Here is a 24,181-nt window from a genome sequence, read left to right as displayed (position 1 = left end):
CCTGCTGCTTTAGACCAGATCCTGCTGCTTTAGACCAAATCCTGCTGTTTCAGACCAGATCCTGCTGCTTTAGACCAGATCCTGTGTCAGACCAGATCCTGCTGCTTTAGACCATATCCTGTGTCAGACCAGAGTCTGTGTCAGACCAGATCCTGCTGTTTCAGACCAGATCCTGTGTCAGACCAGATCCTGTGTCAGACCAGATCCTGTGTCAGACCAGATCCTGCTGCTTCAGACCAGATCCTGTTGCTTCAGACCAGATCCTGTGTTAGACCAGATCCTGTGTCAGACCAGATCCTGCTGCTTCAGACCAGATCCTGTGTCAGACCAGATCCTGTGTCAGACCATATCCTGCTGCTTCAGACCAGATCCTGCTGCTTTAGACCAAATCTTGCTGCTTCAGACCAGATCCTGTGTCAGACCAGAGTCTGTGTCAGACCAGATCCTGCTGCTTCAGACCAGATCCTGTGTTAGACCAGATCCTGTGTCAGACCAGATCCTGCTGCTTCAGACCAGATCCTGCTGCTTCAGACCAGATCCTGCTGCTTCAGACCAGATCCTGTGTCAGACCATATCCTGCTGCTTCAGACCAGATCCCGTGTCAGACCATATCCTGTGTTAGTCCAGATCCTGTGTCAGACCAGATCCTGCTGCTTTAGACCAGATCCTGCTGCTTTAGACCAAATCCTGCTGTTTCAGACCAGATCCTGCTGCTTTAGACCAGATCCTGTGTCAGACCAGATCCTGCTGCTTTAGACCAGATCCTGTGTCAGACCAGAGTCTGTCAGACCAGATCCTGCTGCTTCAGACCAGATCCTGTGTTAGACCAGATCCTGTGTCAGACCAGATCCTGTGTCAGACCAGATCCTGCTGCTTCAGACCAGATCCTGTTGCTTCAGACCAGATCCTGTGTTAGACCAGATCCTGTGTCAGACCAGATCCTGTGTCAGACCAGATCCTGCTGCTTCAGACCAGATCCTGTGTCAGACCACTTCCTGCTGCTTCAGACCAGATCCTGTGTCAGACCATATCCTGCTGCTTCAGACCAGATCCCGTGTCAGACCATATCCTGTTAGTCCAGATCCTGTGTCAGACCAGATCCTGCTGCTTTAGACCAGATCCTGCTGCTTTAGACCAAATCTTGCTGCTTCAGACCAGATCCTGCTGCTTTAGACCAGATCCTGTGTCAGACCAGATCCTGCTGCTTCAGACCAGATCCTGTGTTAGACCAGATCCTGTGTCAGACCAGATCCTGTGTCAGACCAGATCCTGCTGCTTCAGACCAAATCCTGCTGTTTCAGACCAGATCCTGCTGCTTTAGACCAGATCCTGTGTCAGACCAGATCCTGCTGCTTTAGACCAGATCCTGTGTCAGACCAGAGTCTGCTGCTTCAGACCAGATCCTGCTGCTTCAGACCAGATCCTGTGTTAGACCAGATCCTGTGTCAGACCAGATCCTGTGTCAGACCAGATCCTGCTGCTTCAGACCAGATCCTGTTGCTTCAGACCAGATCCTGTGTTAGACCAGATCCTGTGTCAGACCAGATCCTGTGTCAGACCAGATCCTGCTGCTTCAGACCAGATCCTGTGTCAGACCAGATCCTGCTGCTTCAGACCAGATCCTGTGTCAGACCATATCCTGCTGCTTCAGACCAGATCCTGCTGCTTTAGACCAAATCTTGCTGCTTCAGACCAGATCCTGTGTCAGACCAGAGTCTGTGTCAGACCAGATCCTGCTGCTTCAGACCAGATCCTGTGTTAGACCAGATCCTGTGTCAGACCAGATCCTGTGTCAGACCAGATCCTGCTGCTTCAGACCAGATCCTGTTGCTTCAGACCAGATCCTGTGTTAGACCAGATCCTGTGTCAGACCAGATCCTGTGTCAGACCAGATCCTGCTGCTTCAGACCAGATCCTGTGTCAGACCAGATCTTGCTGCTTCAGACCAGATCCTGTGTCAGACCAGATCCTGCTGCTTTAGACCAGATCCTGTGTTAGACCAGATCCTGTGTCAGACCAGATCCTGTGTCAGACCAGATCCTGCTGCTTCAGACCAGATCCTGTGTTAGACCAGATCCTGTGTCAGACCAGATCCTGTGTCAGACCAGATCCTGCTGCTTCAGACCAGATCCTGTTGCTTCAGACCAGATCCTGTGTTAGACCAGATCCTGTGTCAGACCAGATCCTGTGTCAGACCAGATCCTGCTGCTTCAGACCAGATCCTGCTGCTTCAGACCAGATCCTGTTGCTTCAGACCAGATCCTGTGTTAGACCAGATCCTGTGTCATACCAGATCCTGTGTCAGACCGTCTGTCTGGAGCATCTTCATCATTTCACAGTCAGATTTAAACCACGTGTGTAGAGTCCACCTTCAGAAAACAAAGTCTGTACATGAAGGACTTTCTCTCCGAACCGGAACAAGAAACTGTTGTTCCGCAGATCAAAATATGAGTCTGAAGGTGGATTCAGACCGGAGCCATTTGATCCACTTACAGTGAACCAGAGTTCGTTCCCCGATAATCCAGAACAAATATTCAGGCTGAAAACACCAAGTGGACCAAGAACCGCTCTCAGACCCATCTTTGGAGGTGGTCTCGGTTCGTTTCCAATCGGACTGATATTTGGTTCGTCTGAATACAATCCTTCCTCGGAGCGGAACAACTGGACCAAAACAAAAGGTTAGGAATGAAGCGGCAGATGAGCTGCGGACTCATATAAAGCAACGATTGTTGTTTTATCAAAGAGAGAGAGAAAAAAAAAAGAGTCCAGCTGTTTATTAGCTAGAACGTTTATTTGAACACAGCTGGAAACGCTTTTCTGGTTCTCGTTACGCGGGACCGCTGTGACGTCATCCTAAAAGCTAAATTGTCTTAAAAACAATGACATAACACAACAACGATGAGACAGCATTGAAATGTGGTCGGATGAATGAATGGAGGCTCATTACAACAACTTAGAACGTGACGCTGTTTTCCCACAATCTATATGTCCCAAACATTTCCCATCATGCTTCAGCTGAGGAGCGCTGGAGGCTTTTGAAAACATGGGTTTCAGGATTTATGTCTCACAGGTGAACAACAGACCCACAGGTGACCCCACACTCAGTCTGACTTTCACAGCCAGTACAGGAAATCTCTAGCATTACCTGTCCAGGTGTATGTGTAAAACATGATGCACAGGGACACACAAACCACTTATTTAAGTTAAGACATTTAAAATAACAGCATGAATTTAAATTTGTCACTTTCAATATAAATTCACTTGAACATTTCAGTAAATTTTCTGAATATCTACAGTAATCAGCAGGTAAGCCGTTCTCCTATGACATCACACGCCAGACTGCGGCTCCATCAACCCGATGACTGATCATGTGACTGGCTGGCCAGACTTCGATTGGTTGTCAGAAGGCTTGACATGAAGTTGGGCACCTGCAGGCCGGTTGTGACCGCGATGGCTCCACACCACAACTGCAACACAGAGAAGGTCACAGTCATCCTCCGTTCTCCTGCCGTCATTCCTGAACCTCTTCAGAACCTTCCAGAAGAACCAAAATGGTGCCGTTTAGATGAAAGTACATAGAAGACGATAGTTTAACCAGTTTTCGCTTCACTGATCAAATCCTTACAATAAATCTTTCTGTAGACTCGGAGTGCTTGTAGAAACCAGCTGCTATGGCCCGGACTGTAGCATTCTTCTTATTGCATCAGTGATGCATCTCCTCTCCTTCCACACCTCACTGGGGTCATGGTGGAGCAGCCTTCTCTCCAGGTTCCTCCTATGCTCTGCCCGCGTTTCAGTGCCCACCTGAGCTCACCTGAGCCTCGTATCCCCGTCCCTGAATGGCTGCTTCTCCTGTTCAGGAGCGCCTTGATGTCAGCAGTGATTTAGGGCAAAACAGCGTTTTAGGATCACAGTAACCAAACAGTCTCGTATGTAATCTGTAGAAGGTCATCAGTGATGACATCAGATTGGATCCTGAACCTGCAGATTCTTGGAATTGGATTTCTAAATAAATGTCCAACAGTCGGTTTCTTTGAGTCCTGGGCCCAGGTAAGGAGCACCTGATGAGGCCTGTGGGTCAGGAGGGGCCGTCTATGTGTCATGGCGGCTTTAGATGCCCCCCCCCCCCTCGTCTGACCTCCTACATCAGGGGTGGGCAGACTACGGCCCGCGGTCTGGATCTGGCCCGCCTCCATGTTTGGTCCAGCCCTCTGAACAATATCAGAGACCCATATTTATTTATTTAATCTGGCCACACGATCAAGACGTGACATTACCCCCCCCCCCCCCCCCCCCCTGCAGTCTGAGCTCCAACCTGAAAGCCTCTCAAATCTCTGTCAAACAGAACTGAAGACAGTCTTTCCTTTCTACGTCACAGTTCATCTTTCCCGGTTTAAATCATTCTTTCTGAGCGATTATGCTGCTTTTTTTAAACAGCACCCTGTTCTGTGTCCTGATTGGCTGAAGACCCTGTCAATCAATCTCCTCAGTGCCGTGTCTCCTGTTCAGAAACACGGAGTTCTTCAGATCAGATCTTTGTTTTCATTCTAAGATCCTGGATCTAATTTCTATGAAGGTTTGAGAATTTAAACAAGAGAAAAGTGTTTTTATGCAGTGAGGAGTTTTCCTGCCATAAACGTCTGGAATCATTCTCTGTGGATTTCACTGATTATATTTAGAACGTAACTCCTGCAATAGACGAGGAACTCTGTTCTGGTGAAAAGGTAACAGAAATATGATTAGCTGCAGCAGAAGACACAGAAATGAGCTTTTTCAGTGTCAGTGGATGAGAAACAGACGTGCAGAACACAGAACAGCTGCACAAACAGACGTGAGGAGCTCAAAGTCTCTGCAAAATTATGACGGCAGAGGATCCACTATTTATTGGTTTTTATGTATCAGTTTATTTTCCTGAATTTTTGTCAATCATAGTGTTATCATAATCATAGTTTTATTTCATAAATAATGTTATTTATTTCATTAAAAGGATCATGAATGAATGAAACTTTATTCATATATCACTTTATAACTCCTTGAAGGAACCAAAGGGCTTCACAATAAAAAATGATCTCAAATGGGAACAAAAGTTTTAAACTAAAAACTCTAGAATATTCGGTTTTGGAATATCATTTTCAATATAAATGTTTTCATCTACATTCCATGTTTTTCATTCTCCCTCCACACATCTGCTCCTGGTCCGGCCCTTCTATCCAATTTTAGAACCCAATGTGGCCCCCAGTTAGAATAATTGCCCCCCCCTGTCCTACATTCATGGATTCTGCTGGACAGTCATCTCAAAGCTGCGGTTCTCGCTGCTGCTGCTGAATGAATGATTCAACAGAGTGGGGGGCAGCCAGTGGCGGTTTTTGATATGGGCGATGTGGGCGGTCGCCCAGGGCGGCACTTCATAGGGGGCGGCATTTGCCGTGCCTGAGGCGTTACACCTAATGTGCTACATACTATATTCAAAGAGGAAGCTTGGAGCTTTTAATTTGAAATTGCTTCAGCAGCCGACACTTAATGCTTTCAAATTGACACATCAGACTCTTAAGAATGTCTTCGTCCTATTTGCTCTTCACACTTATGGTGCAAAAAAAAAAAAAAAAAAAAAAAGAATACCTCAGAGTGAAACAACGTAAAACAGGCACATGAAAAGGAATTAGGCAGAACAAACATCCGTGCTCAACCCAATTTCGAAAAAAGCAGGCAATGGAGATTATTTCCCACAATTCTTTGCTCCGACACAGCAGGCCCGATGCGCACGTGACCACCGCCCTCTGCTGCAAGATGCTTGCGGCCACACCTCTTTGCGGTCCTCTTTGTTCTTTGGAACATAAGTCAAAAAACTCGAGAGGGGGCCGCAACTCGCCGGTGGCTGGCTGAATCACACTAACAGGTGATTGGGAGTCTTTTTCTATCTGACAATCAACTCTGGGCCGCAGCTGCGCCTGTCGTCATGGAGACGGAGCCGCGTGTGTCAGAGGGAAGGGGAGGGGGAGGGGTGGTGCGGGCAGACCATTTTTTATGGATTGAGTTTTTTTGGAGGATTTCTGCTGTTGGTGTTGCACAAATTTAGGGAAATGCCAAATATTTTTGGAGTAATTCCACTGATGAGTTCTAAGATTTAGTCTTTAATGTTTTATAAGACCTAAACATATTAATCACAATAAGGTTTTTTTTAGATCTAATCCCTCTGTTATGTTTCACAAAGACACACACAGGACGTCACACATTAAGAAATTATTGCTAAAAATGAAGCAGGAGTCCAGCTCTAAAAAAAAATTCTCTAATTTCTTATTAATATTTCCAGGCTTTCTTTGCTTTTTGTCCTGCAGCATGTTCATATTTGTATAATTTTGACAGAATATATTTATATGGAGAACAAAATATTACAACTTATTTAAGGTTTAACTTGTGTTCCTGTTTTTATTCATATTTATGTTCAAAAAGTTCAGTTTAAAAGGTTTAAAAGTTTAGCTTTAGTGTGTTCAGTAAATGTTTATCTTCTTCGGCCCAAAACCTTAAGCATGTTTTTAACTTAGGCCCCCTGTGTGACTGAGTTTGACCCCTGCTGTAATGCGAGTCTAGAAAAGTCATGCATTTTTTGTGTAAAATGGCTAAATAGAAGATAGGGAAAAAAACAGGATGTTGTTGTCAAATTTTGTATATGTGCGGGGGGGGGGGGGGGGTGTTACTCGCCCAGGGAGTAAGTCAGTGTAGAACCGCCACTGGGGGCAGCAGAGGCGGAGCTCTGGTGTGGTACTCACAGTGAAGGCTGGAACGATCGGCTGGTTGAACTTTGTCTTGAAAGCATGAAGAAGACAAAGTCGCTGGACGTCGACAAAGAGAAGATCTCCTGAAACACAAAGACAGGTGCGGTGAGAAGGAGGCGGTCCTTACCAAATGCCGCCCTCTATTACTGAATCAGACTCTGACCCCACATGTTTCTCAAAAGACCACGGGGGAGGGGCTAGTCTCAGGAGGAAGTAACTCCTTCTTTCCTTATAAAATGAAGCAGTTACTTCAGTCACCGCCGTTTTCTTTTGCTCCACTTCCTGTTTTTAGCGGAGCCTACAGCCGGCCGAACGTGCTCTGGTCACAGAGCTCGTACCATGACAGCCATATTCCTGCTGTGCAGAACCCGGTCAGTCCGGTTCCGGGTTCTGTAAGTCTGGTCTGTGATGTCCATCTAGAGTTTTTTTTTTTTTTATATAACTTTATTTATTGAACTTTTTCTGTATTAAACAGACATACAGAGTGTAAAATGAAATGTAAAAAAAGGCAATGTGTAAAAATAAACACTCAAATGTCAACCCGTCCCACCCACCCCCGTCAACAACCCCAAGAGGCCAAGTCACACACAAAATAAATAAATAAATAAATAAAAATAAATTAAAAAAAATATATATAAATAAAAACACAAACCACTTGGGCTTTTAAAAAATAAGAAATATGTCCAAAAAAAAAAAAAAAAAAACTTAACTAAATAAAATAAAGAAAGGGTACTTAAATACGTAGTAATAAGTGAGAAAACCAGGGTAACAGCAGTGGCTTTTTGTTGCACTGGTGCTCAGTCAGCCTCCAGATTGTGAGGAAATGTCAAGGAGTCCACATATTGTAGGAAAGGGCTCCAGGTCTCATGAAACACCCTGAGTGAGCCATGAAGTGAGTACCTAAGCCTCTCAAGTTTGAGATTGTAAAGCACCTCGCGGACCCAGCGGACATGCGAAGGGGGACGGGGGAGCTTCCAGTTCAGCAGGACCAGCCTGCGTGCTAATAGGGTGGTAAATGCAACGGCCCGCTTTAGTGCACTCGGCGTGTCTGAAGTTGGGGGGAGACCAAATATTGCCGACATGGGATTTGGTGTGACGGTGTGTCTGTAAGCCCTCGTTAGTGTATCAAATACATCTGTCCAAAGAGCTGCGATCACTGGGCATGACCAAAACATATGGGCATGATTGGCAGGAGAGAGATGACATCTGCTGCAGGCATCGCTAATAGAAGGATAGATTTTGGCCAGTCTGGCATTGGTGTAATGGACCCTGTAAACAATCTTGCATTGAATCAATCTATGGCAGGCGCAAATAGAGGACAAATGGACAAGAGACAATGCCGACCTCCATTGTTGTTCCGTCATGTTAAGGTTCAGACTGTCTTCCCACGCAGTTTTGACAGTATCGGACGGCTTTGAGGATGCTGTCCAAATTGACTTGTAAACGCTTGAAATGCATCCATTAACAAAAGGGTCTTTGGAGAGAAGAACATCCAGAAGAGTTTCTGGTGGGCGATTTGGAAAATGAGGAAACAGTTTTTTAACATAGTCCCTGATCTGGAAGAAACGGAAGAGATGCTGATTCGGGAGGGCATATTTCTTTGACAATTGTTCAAATGAGGAAAAGACATTGTTAGTGTATAAGTCAGAGATTGATTTAATCCCATTCCTGTGCCATAGTTTGAAGGACAGATCTGTTTTGGACGGATCGAATCTGCAGTTTTTGTAGACTGATGTGAGGACTGTAGAATTTATAAGGCCGAAATGTCCATCTAGAGTTTTACGCCGGATGTCCTTCCTGACACAACGCTGTATTTTTTCTGGGCTGGGGACCGGCACAGGGAGACCCAGACCCGGCCCCCTTGTGGTGACATGTAGTGTGAAGGGTCTCGCAAAAGGACCCACTGAATGAAGCTCATCATGCCCCCTGGGAATCAAACCCTGGTTTCCCTGGTGCCAGTCCTACACGTAGCAAACTGGGCTGTCCAGCCGCTACTGTTGGTAATAATGAGTTAAACATCTGAAGAACCACTTAGAACCTGAAAGGACCGGTTCTCCAGAAAGAGAACAGAGAGATGGTTCTGGTACCGCTGTCGTAGTCGCAGTAAATCCCGATCCTCTGCGGCAGCGGCCAGTCCAGTGACCTCGCTCGGTTGTTGTGCTTGGCGGCGAGCGTGGACTGCAGCCATTGGCTGGCAGACAGACACCAGGAGGCGGCGCTCTTCCCTAGTTGCTCAAAGCGGCCCAGGCTGCCCCGGTAGGCCACGCCCACACTGAATGATTTCCAATCAGCCAAGGGGCGGAGCTCCCAATAGTGGCAGCCACTGTTCACCTCGTGGTCACCTTGGAGACAAAAGACAAACATTACTTTCAAAATAAAAGCACAAGTGAGATGCAGCAGTGTGACAAATTTTGATTGCCAAATTAAAAGTCTGTTGTTCATAGAACAGAAACTGTAGTTTGCAACTCAAAGTCAAATCTCTGTAATTCCATCCATCCATCCTCTTAACCCGCTGTGTCTCTAAGGGTCACGGGGTCACCGTCCCGGCTACTGCTATGCGAAGGCGGCGTTCACTCGGACGGGTCTGTACGTAAATCTACGTCCTTCTTCACACCCATGACTGCAGACTGTGGCAGAGTGGCCAAACGTTCAGCCAGAGCAGGAACCAAACCTGTGATTCCCAATCAGAGGTCGGCCGTTCCACCTGTGCGCCGTGGCCACGAGCTAGCAGTGAGTAAAGTGTGTCAGTGGTACCCAGCACAGTGTAGGCCTCCCCGGCAAAGCGATCGCGTCCGGCCCGAACTCCGGCTGTCTTGCTGGGCGACGGCGTGGAGCTCCTGCCGGAGAAGAAAGCGTGAGAACACAGACGCCGTCCAACGCCACCATTCAGCCAAAGGTATGGATCAAAGCAAATGACCACAACGCTGAATGAAAATGTGCATTTTTCAGAGAAACAAACAGAACGAAGGCAGACAAAAAAATTCACACACTCTTCACAGAGATGGTTCTGAATGACCACAGGCTTCCTCTGAAAAGACGCTGAGGAAAGAAAACACGTCAGTGGGATGCCAGCTGTGCGTGGGGTGGGATGACACATGAAGAGTGAGGCAGTTGCTAGGCAACCATTCAGAGCGGACAGTTTCTACCTGGAGGTGTTGAAGCGGACGCTGAAGGAAAGCTGAGGATCAGCAGAGAAACAGCTGTTACTGCTGCAGACGTGCACATCACACGTGCACATCAGCCACACATGACATCACTGCTCAACGCTAGCTCATGTTAGCTCCGTGGTCATCTAAGCAGGATACGAGCAGCCGCAAGTAGGCGGGACTAACAGCCCTGACAGCTCAGGCAACTGACTTCATTCAACTGTCACCTATCAATCAAAAGGTCACTCTAAAGGGGATTTAAGGTATGAAAGGAGGTCAAAGAGACTCTGATCAAACAGGCCCCCCAGTGGTTACTTGACAAACTGCAGCTGCCTTCATGGAAGCTGCTTCGTCTCGTCAGCACACCTGTGCAGGTAGGAGGAGAGCAAAGGCCCAAGCAGTGACTGAACCTGGAACTGGTCTGATGGCGACGACCCCCCCCCCCGTGTCAGGAGAACATCAGCATCCTCACCTGCTTTTGTTCTCTTTGCTTCTGAGACGAGGGTCGTGACCTCTGACCCCTTGCGGCTCCCAGGTGACTGTATCGCCGTGAACCCTGAGGTCGGCGTGCGCCGTGGCCTCGTCGAAGCCAAAGCAGAATGCTGTGAAAAAGTGAATTGACTGACGCAGAGACAGGAGGCGGAGCTAGAGAAGCTGCTTTCTGCTCGGGGTGATCAGGAAGGAAGGGAAGCAGCTGGATTCTGTCACACGTTTGCTTACCTCTGGTTTCCATGGCAACCGGCTCGGAGAATTCTCCAGCTGCTGCTTTGTTTCTGGCTCGAACTCGAACGACGACAAACTGTGAGTCGAACTTTAGACCTAAGAGATTTGTCGTCAAAGACTCGTATCAGCTGTTTGGGTCCAGAGGACCAGATCAGACTCTGCTCTGGCGCCGCTCCGCTGTGAGACCGCTCACCTGAGATGGTGACCTGCGCCTCTGTGATATCACACAGCCGTTCCCAGCATGCTCCTCCCAGCGAGCTGCCATGGTTGGTCTTCCGGTACTCCACTTCGTAACAAATCGGTCTGCAGCCGTCTGCGCCGCTGTCTGCCTCCACCAGAGGGCGCCACGCCACGTGGATAGCGTTGTCCTGGACGCTGCAGCTGCAGACGTCGATCTCAGGCGCTCTGGGGACTGAGTCAGAGGTGCACAGGTGAAAATCACCTGATGCTGGGTTGTCAAGGAAACCATAGACATAGTCCAAAGGAGATAGTGGAGAACCAAAACGCAGAACTTCAACCCGGGACAACAAAACTGTAGACCACAGAACCAGAACCTCCGTCCTCCCCTGGAACTGCGTGAACAGGAACCTGGTGAACACTGTCTAGAACGTGACCAATGAAAGCAGCAGCTCTGACCTGGCAGGAAGTGAAGTTTGTGAAGCCCCTCCCTCTCAGCGCTGAAGTCCACTGCAAACTGGGACATGCTCTCTGAGACGGATGGCCGGGTGGTCAGCCGGAACGCCGGAGCCATCGTCACTCTAGTCACAACAAGAGGCGGAGTTAAAATAAAAGCGGGCGGGGTTAGAATGTTAGGAGGAGGGGGATTAGCAGACCTTAAGCAGGAGTTAGGAATGTTGGTGAAAGACAACACAGAAAAAGAACAACAGAGGCAGGACAGAGAAGACACAACAACAACACAAAGAGAAGACAACAGAAAGTCGTACCGTTCTTTGATGTGTTTGGCAGCCTGAAAGACAAACAACCCTGAGTGTTTGTCATGTTTGTGGTTCTGGCGTTTTCTGAGGGAGGCCTACCGTCAGGAACTCGTCCTCCTTCGAAATGTTCAGCGTCTGATTTGCAAACTCGAGGAGGTCGTCACACGACTGCAAAGCACACGCCCCTTCAGACAGCTGCCGCTGAAATCACACGCAGACTTTAGAAAGGACCTGGGAGCACACAGGACACTGAAGCACAGCCTGGTTTCAAACCTTAAGCTCCGCCTTCTTTCTCTGCTCCTCCTTTTTGATGATTTCATGTAGCTGAGCTCCTCTTTCTTCCAAGGCAGCCCGTAGCTGTTCAAGCTCCGCCTCCAGCTCCACGATCACCTTGCTGGACTCCTCCTGAATGCAATTCACTGGTTACAGGCGGGGCGGCATGGGTGGTTAAATGGATGGATGGATGGATGATGGATGGATGGATGAAGAGATAAGGTTATGGGTGGGTGGATGTTTCCTAAATGTGATCTGCTGCTGGGTTGAGGGGCAGTTAAAGGGTTAAAGCGCCTTTCAATGAGAGCAAAGCTTCTTTTAAATAACAAAGTTCAGTGAGTTCAGAGGGGAAGAGGAACGGTATATTCAGAATGATCCGACTGCATCTGATTGGATCAGATTCTGTGACCTAAACTGGATCCAGGACATCTTAAGGCCCGTTCACACCGGGACGAATTTCGCCGGCGATTTTCGCCGACGTTTAACGCCTCGTGACTAAACAAAGGGCACCAATGAGAGTGTGCACACCGACGCGAAAAAACGCCACGCGTCAAAGCGTCAAAAAAAAAAAGAAACGCCTCGGGTTTGTTTTTTTTTTCGACGTTTTGCGTCGAAATCTATTCGACCAATGAGAATGGCGCTTTTGCACACGTGTCTGGAGCTTCTGAAGTTACAGTAAAACACCACTTGGGGGCGCTCAAACACAAAACTGCCTTGCTGAGCACACATACCAGCGAAGAAGATAGACGCCGAGTTGCATCTACACAGCCGCGAAGAAATAATGACGGACATTCTAAAATATCCCCGAACCAAGCACCAGTTGGAGCTACTGGAAATATTCATGTTTTCTTTGTATTATTCTGACAAGCGTGTAAATACTTGCTCTCTTCTTCTGATTGAAAAGCGACTTTAAGAAGCGTAAAGTTGCGCAGCGCCACCTTGTGTACAGGAGTATTTCTGTTTACATTAAGCGCCATCTAATGTCAGGGAATGAAATTTCATGTTCGCTCGGCTCATCGTCAGCGAAAATCGCCTGGGTGTGAACACAAAAAACGTGGCGAAAAACGCCTGGCGAATATTCGTCCCGGTGTGTACGGGCCTTTAGACTTAGAGAGAAATACTTGTACAGAATCTACCATGTCTCATTCGAAATGGTATTTTTCTAGATCGACTATCAATTTTTTTTTTTAAACACATTTCTAATGATTTACATTAATTCAATTCTGGCTCAGATGGATCTGGTTGGATGAATCGATGAATCATTATTTTCCAAAAGGAACTCAGACTTTGACAGAACCTGGTCTTTACAGAGTCTGGGGGTTTGATTTTAACGTCAGAGGGCACAGTGGGGCGGGTGGAGACGAGGATGGAGGTTATGGAACCAACTTCCCATCCAGCCTGTTTGGGGCTTTAAAGTTGTCTTTTTAAAGATAAATGATGATTATTGCGTTGATCAGTTTCAGTTTCTGAACCGAGAAAATCAAACGACATTTGAAGAATAAAATTCCAGGTCATGCAAATGCACCTGTGGCCCCTCCCCTCACCTGCAGGCCACTCAAAGAGCTACTGAGGGAATCCAGGAAGTGCTTAAGCTCCTCCTTCTTGTTGGCAAGTGTACTGATGATGCGGCGCAGAGCTTCCTGTTAAACACATAAAGACATGAAGAACATGTGAACCCAACCAGAACCAACCCATTAAGAACCTTCTAGACGGGTGTGGTTCTGAGGTCAACGCGTTGATGTTTCTGATTGGTTGATGGATGTTGATGGAGACAAAATCTAAAGGAAGAGAACCTCAGATGTTAGGACCTGCAATGAAGTTCTCGGTGGGATCTGGAAAAAGAACAAATGGCGGTCGAATGCTGCTTCATTCTAGAAAAGGGTACGCAAAACTGCATAAACAAGAGCGTTCTGCGTCTGGAATCCCAACCCAGGAAGGAACCTCAGGGAGGTCCTCGCAGGATCCTCCCACTGCAGCGCTCGTCAGGTGCAGCAGTTTTTGTGTCTACTGAAAGAAAACATCAAAGAGAAATATCCCAACCAGCCTAAAGTTGATACTAAAATGAAGAAAACATTTGTCTAATCCAAGTCACAGATTCTATTCCTCACTGGGATTTCCCATCCTGATAGTCCGATGGTTCCCTCCGATAGTCCGATGGTTCCCTCCGATAGTCAGATTGTTCTCTCTGATAGTCTAATGCAGTGCTTCTCAAATAGTGGGGCGCGAAGCGATGCCAGGGGGGGCGCGCGGTGGTGGCGGTTTTAGGCACAGGTAATACGGGCAATTGGCCAGTGCGCAAATTTAACGTGGGGGCGGTGGTGACAGCGTCTCAGTGCTTGGAAAAATATCTGCTCCACTATTGGGTTCCTATTGTCTGTTCTATCACAGAGTTTGTAACAGCCTGAAACCTTTGAATCCCCGTCCCTGCAGCTGCTCCCGTCTGGTCCCGTCTCGTGTCACATGCGGCTGCGTGAGTGAGAACGAAAGGGGAGGGGTGGTGTGGGCTCTGACTGCCAGGTAACACGGGGCACGCGGAGGAGAGCTGCCTGTTGCCCAACACCCGGATCATGGTGCATTTAGATTCCTCAGTTCATTCTAATAATCTCATTCTTTATGAACTATTGTAGACATTTTGATGACGTATCTTTATTTTCCATCAATGTTTTCTTTGTCTGCCTGTGGTTTAGTTGGTGTCAGACAGACATAAAGACAGCAGGTAATGCAGGAAAACAGCTGCACTTTATGAGATCAGAAATAAACAATCCATCATTTAAAAAAAATCAGAACTAAGCCTGCACAATATGCCGCAAATTTATCGTTATCGCAATATCAAGCTGTGCAATATGCATATCGCAAAAGACAGCAAATTTGCAATAAATGGTTACCTTAGATGTGGCCAAACAATCTTATGGCAGCTTGAAGTGTTTAATGGATTGAAAGAATCCCTTTCTGCATTTGACCAATCAGATGGACCCTTTCACGTTGTTAACTGATCGGATGGCGCCCTATTATGTTGTATGTTCGCGTCCTATGTCAACAAGGGTCATTTGTAGTATAATTTTTAAGCTGTTGTAATGGAATGGGAATAATATTTTTGGTTGTTTTGCTAATTGTTTATATACCGCAAATTATATCGTTTTCACAATATTAATCACTGATATCGCATATCGCGAGTTTACTTCATATCGTGCAGCCCTAATCAGAACAATGTTTTTTTTCTATTACTTAAGACTAAAAACGTTAAATATATTTGTGCTGTTACTGTTTCAGATAAATTTACATTTAATATTATTTATTGATTGAATTATTTTTCTCAGCATCAAATGGTTCAGTTGGTCAAAATGTTTCTAGTTTAAATTAGGAATGACAGATTTTTTTTATTTCAGGCACTTTAATCTTTTCTGTTTTAGACTAGAACAGTGGCTAAATAAAGTTAATATTTGTTGAAAGTGGATTTATGTTGATTTTTTCTTTTGTTAATGTTAAACGATACAATTTTAGCGAGTACATATGTGTGTGTGTGTGTGTGTGGGGGGGGGGGGGGGGGACATTTTCTTTTTCCTAGGGGGGGCCTGGCAAAAAATAATTGAGAAGCACTGGTCTAACGGTACCCTGTGATAGTTCGATGGTTCTCTCTGATAGTCTAATGGTTCCCTCTGATAGTCCGATGGTTCTCTGTGATAGTTTGATGGTTCCCTCTGATAGTCCGATGGTTCTCTGTGATAGTCAAATGGTTCCCTCTGATAGTTTGATGGTTCCCTCTGATGGTTCCCTCTGATAATCCGATGGTTCTCTGTGATAGTCTGATGGTTCCCTCTGATAGTTTGATGGTTCTCTCTGATAGTTCTCTCTGATAGTCCGATGGTTCTCTCTGATAGTCTGATGGTTCCCTCTGATAGTTTGATGGTTCTCTCTGATAGTCTAATGGTTCCCTCTGATAGTTTGATGGTTCTTTCTGATAGTCTGATGGTTCCCTCTGATAGTTTGATGGTTCTCTCTGATAGTCTAATGGTTCCCTCTGACATTAAGATGGTTCTCTCTGATAGTCTAATGGTTCCCTCTGATAGTTTGATGGTTCCCTCTGATAGTTTGATGGTTCTCTGTGATAGTCTGATGGTTCCCTCTGATAGTTTGATGGTTCTCTCTGATAGTTCTCTCTGGTAGTCCGATGGTTCTCTCTGATAGTCTGATGCTTCACTCTGATAGTTTGATGGTTCTCTCTGATAGTCTGATGGTTCCCTCTGATAGTTTGATGGTTCTCTCTGATAGTCTAATGGTTCCCTCTGATAGTTTGATGTTTCCCTCTGATAGTTCCCTCTGATAGTTTGATGGTTCTCTCTGATAGTCTAATGGTTCCCTCTGATATTCTCATGGTTCTCTCTGATGGTCTAATGGTTCCCTCTGACATTTAGATGGTTCTCTCTGATAGTCTGATGGTTCTCTCTGATAGTTTGATGGTTCTCTGTGATAGTCTAATGGTTCCCTCTGATAGTTTGATGGTTCTCTCTGATAGTTTAATGGTTCCCTCTGATAGTTTGATGGTTCCCTCTGATAGTTCCCTCTGATAGTCCGATGGTTCTCTGTGATAGTCAAATGGTTCCCTCTGATAGTTTGATGGTTCCCTCTGATGGTTCCCTCTGATAATCCGATGGTTCTCTGTGATAGTCTGATGGTTCCCTCTGATAGTTTGATGGTTCTCTCTGATAGTTCTCTCTGATAGTCCGATGGTTCTCTCTGATAGTCTGATGGTTCCCTCTGATAATTTGATGGTTCTCTCTGATAGTCTAATGGTTCCCTCTGATAGTTTGATGGTTCTTTCTGATAGTCTGATGGTTCCCTCTGATAGTTTGATGGTTCTCTCTGATAGTCTAATGGTTCCCTCTGACATTAAGATGGTTCTCTCTGATAGTCTAATGGTTCCCTCTGATAGTTTGATGGTTCCCTCTGATAGTTCCCTCTGATAATCCGATGGTTCTCTGTGATAGTCTGATGGTTCCCTCTGATAGTTTGATGGTTCTCTCTGATAGTTCTCTCTGGTAGTCCGATGGTTCTCTCTGATAGTCTGATGCTTCACTCTGATAGTTTGATGGTTCTCTCTGATAGTCTAATGGTTCCCTCTGATAGTTTGATGGTTCTCTCTGATAGTCTGATGGTTCCCTCTGATAGTTTGATGGTTCTCTCTGATAGTCTAATGGTTCCCTCTGATAGTTTGATGGTTCCCTCTGATAGTTCCCTCTGATAGTTTGATGGTTCTCTCTGATAGTCTAATGGTTCCCTGTGATATTCTCATGGTTCTCTCTGATGGTCTAATGGTTCCCTCTGACATTTAGATGGTTCTCTCTGATAGTCTGATGGTTCTCTCTGATAGTTTGATGGTTCCCTCTGATAGTTCCCTCTGATAGTCCGATGGTTCTCTGTGATAGTCTAATGGTTCCCTCTGACATTTAGATGGTTCTCTCTGATAGTCTGATGGTTCTCTCTGATAGTTTGATGGTTTTCTGTGATAGTCTAATGGTTCCCTCTGATAGTTTGATGGTTCTCTCTGATAGTTTAATGGTTCCCTCTGATAGTTTGATGGTTCCCTCTGATAGTTCCCTCTGATAGTCCGATGGTTCTCTGTGATAGTCAAATGGTTCCCTCTGATAGTTTGATGGTTCCCTCTGATGGTTCCCTCTGATAATCCGATGGTTCTCTGTGATAGTCTGATGGTTCCCTCTGATAGTTTGATGGTTCTCTCTGATAGTTTGATGGTTCTCTCTGATAGTTCTCTCTGATAGTTTGATGGTTCTCTCTGATAGTCTAATGGTTCCCTCTGACATTAAGATGGTTCTCTCTGATAGTCTAATGGTTCCCTCTGATAGTTTGATGGTTCCCTCTGATAGTTCCCTCTGATAATCCGATGGTTCTCTGTGATAGTCTGATGGTTCCCTCTGATAGTTTGATGGTTCTCTCTGATAGTTCTCTCTGGTAGTCCGATGGTTCTCTCTGATAGTCTGATGCTTCACTCTGATAGTTTGATGGTTCTCTCTGATAGTCTAATGGTTCCCTCTGATAGTTTGATGGTTTCTCTCTCTGATAGTCTGATGGTTCCCTCTGATAGTTTGATGGTTCTCTCTGATAGTCTAATGGTTCCCTCTGATAGTTTGATGGTTCCCTCTGATAGTTCCCTCTGATAGTTTGATGGTTCTCTCTGATAGTCTAATGGTTCCCTCTGATATTCTCATGGTTCTCTCTGATGGTGTAATGGTTCCCTCTGACATTTAGATGGTTCTGTCTGATAGTCTGATGGTTCTCTTTGATAGTTTGATGGTTCTCTGTGATAGTCTAATGGTTCCCTCTGATAGTTTGATGGTTCTCTCTGATAGTTTAATGGTTCCCTCTGATAGTTTGATGGTTCCCTCTGATAGTTCCCTCTGATAGTCCGATGGTTCTCTGTGATAGTCTAATGGTTCCCTCTGACATTTAGATGGTTCTCTCTGATAGTCTAATGGTTCCCTCTGATAGTTTGATGGTTCCCTCTGATAGTTCCCTCTGATAGTCCGATGGTTATCTGTGATAGTCTAATGGTTCCCTCTGATAGTTTGATGGTTATCTCTGATAGTCTGATGGTTCCCTCTGATAGTTTGATGGTTCTCTCTGATAGTCTAATGGTTCCCTCTCTGATAGTTTGATGGTTCTCTCTGATAGTCTGATTGTTCCCTCTGATAGTTTGATGGTTCTCTCTGATAGTCTCATGGTTCCCTCTGATAGTCTGATGGTTCTCTCTGATGGTCTAATGGTTCCCTCTGATAGTTTGATGGTTCCCTCTGATAGTCCGATGGTTCTCTGTGATAGTCTAATGGTTCCCTCTGACATTTAGATGGTTCTCTCTGATAGTCTGATGGTTCTCTCTGATAGTTTGATGGTTCTCTGTGATAGTCTGATGGTTCCCTCTGATAGTTTGATGGTTCTCTCTGATAGTCTAATGGTTCCCTCTGATAGTTTGATGGTTCCCTCTGATAGTTCCCTCTGATAGTCCGATGGTTCTATGTGATAGTTTGATGGTTCCCTCTGATAGTTTGATGGTTCTCTCTGATAGTTCTCTCTGATAGTCCGATGGTTCTCTGTGATAGTATGATGGTTCTCTCTGATAGTCTGATGGTTCCCTCTGATAGTTTGATGGTTCTCTCTGATAGTCTAATGGTTCCCTCTGATAGTTTGATGGTTCTCTCTGATAGTCTGATGGTTCCCTCTGATAGTTTAATGGTTCCCTCTGATAGTCTGATGGTTCTCTGTGATAGTCTAATGGTTCCCTCTGATAGCTTGATGGTTCCCTCTGATAGTTCCCTCTGATAGGCCGATGGTTCTCTGTGATAGTCTAATGGTTCCCTCTGACATTTAGATGGTTCTCTCTGATAGTCTGATGGTTCTCTCTGATAGTTTGATGGTTCCCTGTGATAGTCTAATGGTTCCCTCTGATAGTTTGATGGTTCCCTCTGATAGTTCTCTCTGATAGTCCGATGGTTCTCTGTGATAGTCCGATGGTTCCCTCTGATAGTCCAATAGTTCTCTCTGATAGTCTAATGGTTCCCTTTGACAGTTCGATGGTTCTCTCTGATAGTCCGATGGTTCCCTCTGATATCCTGGTTTTGAGCCTTGGAACACCTGGCAAAGGTGAGGGACGGTGCCCTTCTGCGTGTTCCTAAGGAGTACGGTTCTGTTGTGATAGCATCAATGACAAAACACCTTCTAATGTCACCTGTGGAACTGCCAGCCATGACATCAGCTGCCTCTATTTTGACGCGCGTCACATTTACTTCCTGACGCCTTGGTGGTTTTGCAAACACCAACGTTTTTCTAGAAATCATTCTTTGCCATTTCATGGAAAACATAGAGGTGCGAGTAGCTTGCGTTTAGATGTTTTGGAGAGCTCTGCAGAGGTGCCGGCGAGCACGCCGCCGTGTCTGGGTTCACCATTTCCTCCTCTTGATTCAGTCCTTTGGACCCTCAGGGTTAAACCCCCAACTCCTGAGGAAGATGCTTGTTTACATAACCAGATGCTCTGGACGTTCTGCTACAAAAGTCGGTTTTTACATCAATTCGTCCTAAACTGTTCAACGATGAGGTCATCATTGTAAACATTGCTTATTGAACCAGAGAAAGAAATTTGAAAAGAAGGTGGAATTTAACAAACAAACATTTATTATTTCCATTTTTCATTCATCATCTAATCCGTATTTTTCCTTTCAGGGTCACAGGGCTGCTGGAGGCTTTCCCGTCCACCTGTGGGTGAAGGCAGGGACATCCTGCACAGGTCGCCAGTCTGTCACAGGATTTCCATTTTTGTTCTGATTAATATGCTGAGAAAATTCCAAAACTATTTTTTGTTCTAATGTTAATGGAATAAAAATACGACACGATGTGCAGGTCCGGGTTAACCCTTGGCAGGTGCTGAAATAGCTGAGCAGAACAGGCAGTGACGTCATAGACGTACTGCAGTCAGTGGCTGGTTCTGATGACGTCAGAACACTGTGCAGTTCTTCATCGTCGATCAGAATTGTTGTTTGTCCTCAGTAATAATGACGGACAGACAGAAATCTCCTAACTGGATCCTGGCCGTTAAACTACCCCTCCCTCTGCCCGGGAACGAGCCCTGTTACCATGGTAACCCGCGCGTTCAGCTGATTCGGCAGCTCCCAGGCCTACTGGACCGGAGGATAGCGGGCCGGACGGGCTTCTCGATCCAGTTCAGTTATCGATCATCGGACTCACCTTCTGGGTGTCCATCACTTGACGGAGGGTGCGCTGTGATCCACCGGAAGTGAATAAGCGCGTCTTCTCACTTCCTGTGGATATTTTTGCATTAAGGAACAGAAGTGGGATGTTCTTCTGAATCAGAGAACATCTTTATGAACGTGTGGAAAACACCAAAGGAAGAAAAAAAAATCCTGTGGGAACTGATCAAAGAGCACCCGCCATGTGTCACGTGACTTCTCCCAGCCTCACCTGTCGGCAGTAATCCAGCCCTTAATACGGAGCCGTAAGCAGGTTTCATCGGAACCCGGATGGATCAGAGTCTCTGCACGTCGTCTGTCCTCCACACAGCAGGATCCAGTTTCTCCTGGACCGTCATGTCTGCAGGTTAACCATCTGCAGTTTCTCATGAACAAGAACCGTCCGTGGTAGAGGTGGGCCAACAGCATTGACTAAGAACTGAACTGAGTGCCGCCCCCCCCCCCCCCCCCCCCCCCGGGGTTCCAAACAGGAAGTGGCTCCAAGAAGCCAAAATCCCACAGAGTTCTGGAGAAATAAGCAGCTGTTCCTCCGTCATCCTGTTGGTCAGAAGAACTGTTCTTTTTTTAATCTTCTTAATAATCCTCATTTTTTTCAGGATATTTTTTCCTGTAGTTCAAGGTCTAAACTGACCAATCAGATGCCTGAATAAAAGTAGGTGGAGCCTGCGGGCCTACATTCAAACCGTTTGTCAGATTTTGTGTAAACGGCTTTCAAGAAACTCCAAGCTCACTTGGTAAGACTGGTTGCCATAGAAACGTTGACTCAGACCACCTGGTACCAATCACATTATGACTCAGACACGCCTCTATGAACCCACACGCACGCCGCTGCGGGAGATCTGGCGGCCCCCCCCTTCACACGGCTTTAGAAAACAATACAGAGCTCTGATGAAACTTTATTGATCAGGCGAACATCAAACTCCCAACAGGAAGTAGGAATCCACTTCCTGTCACTCAATTTAAATATGTGCTTAAAAGGTTTACAGCAATAAGTTATGCTTTACAGTGTTATTGTTTCCATGGCGACGGAGCAGGACACCTCCTGTACAACATCAACAGACACAGTTCTGTCAACACAGAACCCCCCCCCCCCCCCCCCAATAGAACAGGACACCAGGAACTGGTTCTGGTCATCAACCAAATTCCAAAAAGACCAACAGGAAGTTCCGACACGACAGTCGGCAGATACCATCGTTAGCATCATTGTGTTAAACTGCTAAGAAGGGCGGGGTCATGCAGGAGGCGGAGCTAAGAGCAACAAATAATCATTTAGTGGTATAAAAAGATAAAAAGTTCAAGTTGCTGCAGAGTTGGCTGCTGATCTTCACACGGACGTCACTATGTACGAGCCGCGCTCGCCGCCGCCGCCTCCGCCGCCTCCCTCTCCGCTTTTGGGCTCCCTCTTCTTGGTGACAGGAGTTGGGATGAGCGAGGGTCTTGTGGGCGTGCTGGACATGCTGCTGGTAGTGGTTGTCGGAGGGCTGACCTCGGTGCTGCTCTTCCTCGGGCTCGGTGTATAGTTGAAGGGACTGACGCGAGCCGCCACGGCGCTGCTGCGCGCCGCCGGACGCTGCGCCGGACGCTCTGGTGGCGGTAACCTGTCGTCTAGCAGACTCTCACAGCTCCGTCGCAGGTTCAGATTGGAAGAGGAGGAGGAGGAGGAGGAGGATGGTATTTTTGAAGGGGTGGGGCTGTCGATGATGGGCGGGCCTTTGGCGGTGGGGGAGCGCGCAGAGCAGGAGGACGGAGATCGCGGGTTGTTGACCGGACAGTCCTCCAGACGGACCCACACGTCCTCCGCCTTGTCGGATTCGCTGCAGGCAGCAGAGGAGTCGCTGCCGCTCTTCGGCATTCGCCAAGCTCCCTTTGACTTGGCAGCGCCCTCCTCTTCACTCCGCCCCTTTTCACTGGACTCGGATGAGGCGGACAGAACAGACGAGGAGCTTCCGGTTCTCTTCCACGTGCCAACGTGCGGCAGAGAGGTGGAGTGCTTGCTGGCGCCGCCCCCTCCGGTGCTGTTTTCTCTCTTCCAGGTCCCGGTGCGGCTCAGGCGTGATGAGGTCACTTCCTGAGGTCGTGACGGGCTCTCCGACTGCGAGCGGCAGACCTCGTGTCTGACCCTAGTTGAGAGGGGCAGGGACGCATCGGGGCTTAAGGGGGACTCCAGCGTAACGGCGGCGGCGGTAGAGTCCTCCAGCTTCCTTTTTAGTGTTGGGCTGGGGGCCTCTTTGATAAAGGTCGATTGGCGGACAAGGCCTGGCTTCTCAGGCTCCGCCTTTTGCTTCTTGGGGGCAGTAGCACTGACCACCCTGGAGGCGGACTCGCTCCTGGGGATAGCAGCAGGGTTCTTGGGCGTTCCGCTGTGCTTACCGGCTTTGGAAGCAGGAGACGCGGTGCGTGGCAGTTGGGACACTTTCCCTCCTTTCAGGTTAGCTCCAGATGAGGATCGTGAGGCTATGGAGTCCTGGGAGGCCCCGCCTCCTTTGTCAGCACCATCACTGCCTCCAGAAGCTGTGGCTCGGGGCTTGCTCCGGCCTCTAGCGGCAGGCTCCATCCTGGGCCTCCCCGTGATCAGACTCCTGTACACCTTCTTCCCGCCCCTCAGGGCCTTTGGCCCCTCCTCCTCCTTCTTCTTGGCGTCCAGCGTGCCGTGCTCTCCCGCCTTCAGGATTCTGGGGCCACAGGTAGGTTCGTCCGTCCCCCGCTCCTCTTCCTCCATATTGTTGCTGGCCGTTGGAAGGTGAAAGGGTGACCCAACAGACTTCAGAGACAGGACCGAGTCCGAGTCTGAAGATGGCTGACGGGAGAGGGATGAAGATGCGGCGGCGGCATTCAGGCTGCTGACGATGGAATTGGCGCCTTCTTGAATGGCCTTCCAATCAAATGACTCTGAGTCAGGGGAGGTGGGGCTGTGCTGCGACTCGGACGGCTCCTCCTCAACCAGAACACAATCGCTAGCTGTAAGCGGCGCGACCGCTGCAGCAGCAGGAGGCGTGGCCGCCGCCGCCTTCTTCTTCTTCTTGGGCATGGCGGAGCTGATGCATTCCTGCAGCAAGTCGTCCTCCGAGTCGATGCTGAGAGAGCTGAGCGACGAGTTCCTGGAGAAGCAGACGGGCGTGTCCTCCACATGAAACGCTTTGGGGGTGTAGCCGCTGGCACCGGGGGGTTGTGGTTTGGACTCCACCTGTAGAAGACAAAGAAGATGACATCATGGGTCCTAGTGACAGCAGTCAGGACACCCATTTCTTAGAAACTAGGGGACAACCCAAGACCGCAGGACGACCAACAACCAGGGAGGGATCTGAGAGCGTGAGATCATGTGGAGCATCTTCAGCCCCACTGAAGTCCAGAAGCCACTGGCTGCAGACCGCCTTAACGTGGGCGGAGTTGAAGGCGTTGTGCTCCGCCCACTATCCTTGATTTTTCATCACAGTAAAGGTTGGCATTCAAAAACACCAAGTGTCTCATCTTTGAGAAACTGAGATATATGAGAAATATTTATGAGATAAGAGCCGTTTAAGCCCGCCCACATTAAGCCCCGCCTCGGTCTGCAGCCA

General features: G+C 47.4%; 2 protein-coding genes across 9 annotated transcripts in view; both read right to left on the bottom strand.

Annotated features, from left to right (window-relative positions):
• Positions 1-2,772: 2,772 nt before the first annotated feature.
• Positions 2,773-21,062, bottom strand: fsd1l (fibronectin type III and SPRY domain containing 1-like). Of its 5 annotated transcripts, none has more exons than XR_002874302.2 (15): positions 20,836-21,061; positions 20,602-20,675; positions 13,395-13,490; positions 11,851-11,982; positions 11,677-11,778; positions 11,587-11,609; positions 11,279-11,400; positions 10,836-11,054; positions 10,640-10,738; positions 10,392-10,521; positions 9,528-9,610; positions 8,861-9,115; positions 6,768-6,856; positions 3,626-3,866; positions 2,773-3,534 (listed from the first exon to the last, which is right to left on the bottom strand). XR_002874302.2 is itself a non-coding variant. In XM_023960897.2 (14 exons), the coding sequence occupies exons 1-14, from the start codon at positions 20,882-20,884 to the stop codon at positions 3,351-3,353; spliced, it is 1,590 nt and encodes a 529-aa protein (XP_023816665.1). In that variant the 5' UTR covers positions 20,885-21,062; the 3' UTR covers positions 2,773-3,350. The 5 variants fall into 5 exon arrangements, 1 of the variants encoding a protein (XP_023816665.1); XR_002874303.2 differs by having other exon boundaries at positions 2,773-3,467; XR_013659573.1 differs by having other exon boundaries at positions 3,626-3,852.
• Positions 21,063-21,507: 445 nt separating this feature from the next.
• The window catches only part of apc (APC regulator of WNT signaling pathway), a 31,263-nt gene continuing 28,589 nt past the window's right edge, over positions 21,508-24,181 (bottom strand). For all 4 annotated transcript variants that reach the window (XM_023960896.2, XM_078956418.1, XM_078956417.1 and 1 more), the window contains exon 18: positions 21,508-23,808. In XM_023960896.2, coding sequence (XP_023816664.1) covers positions 21,949-23,808 — 1,860 coding nt within the window. In that variant the 3' untranslated portion in view covers positions 21,508-21,948. The remainder of the gene's footprint in view (positions 23,809-24,181) is intronic.

Source organism: Oryzias latipes, chromosome 12 (assembly GCF_053564925.1).
Source record: "Oryzias latipes strain Hd-rR chromosome 12, Olatipes_Hd-rR_3.1".
Taxonomy (NCBI): domain Eukaryota; kingdom Metazoa; phylum Chordata; class Actinopteri; order Beloniformes; family Adrianichthyidae; genus Oryzias; species Oryzias latipes.
This window is presented reverse-complemented; position numbering and strand designations above follow the sequence as displayed.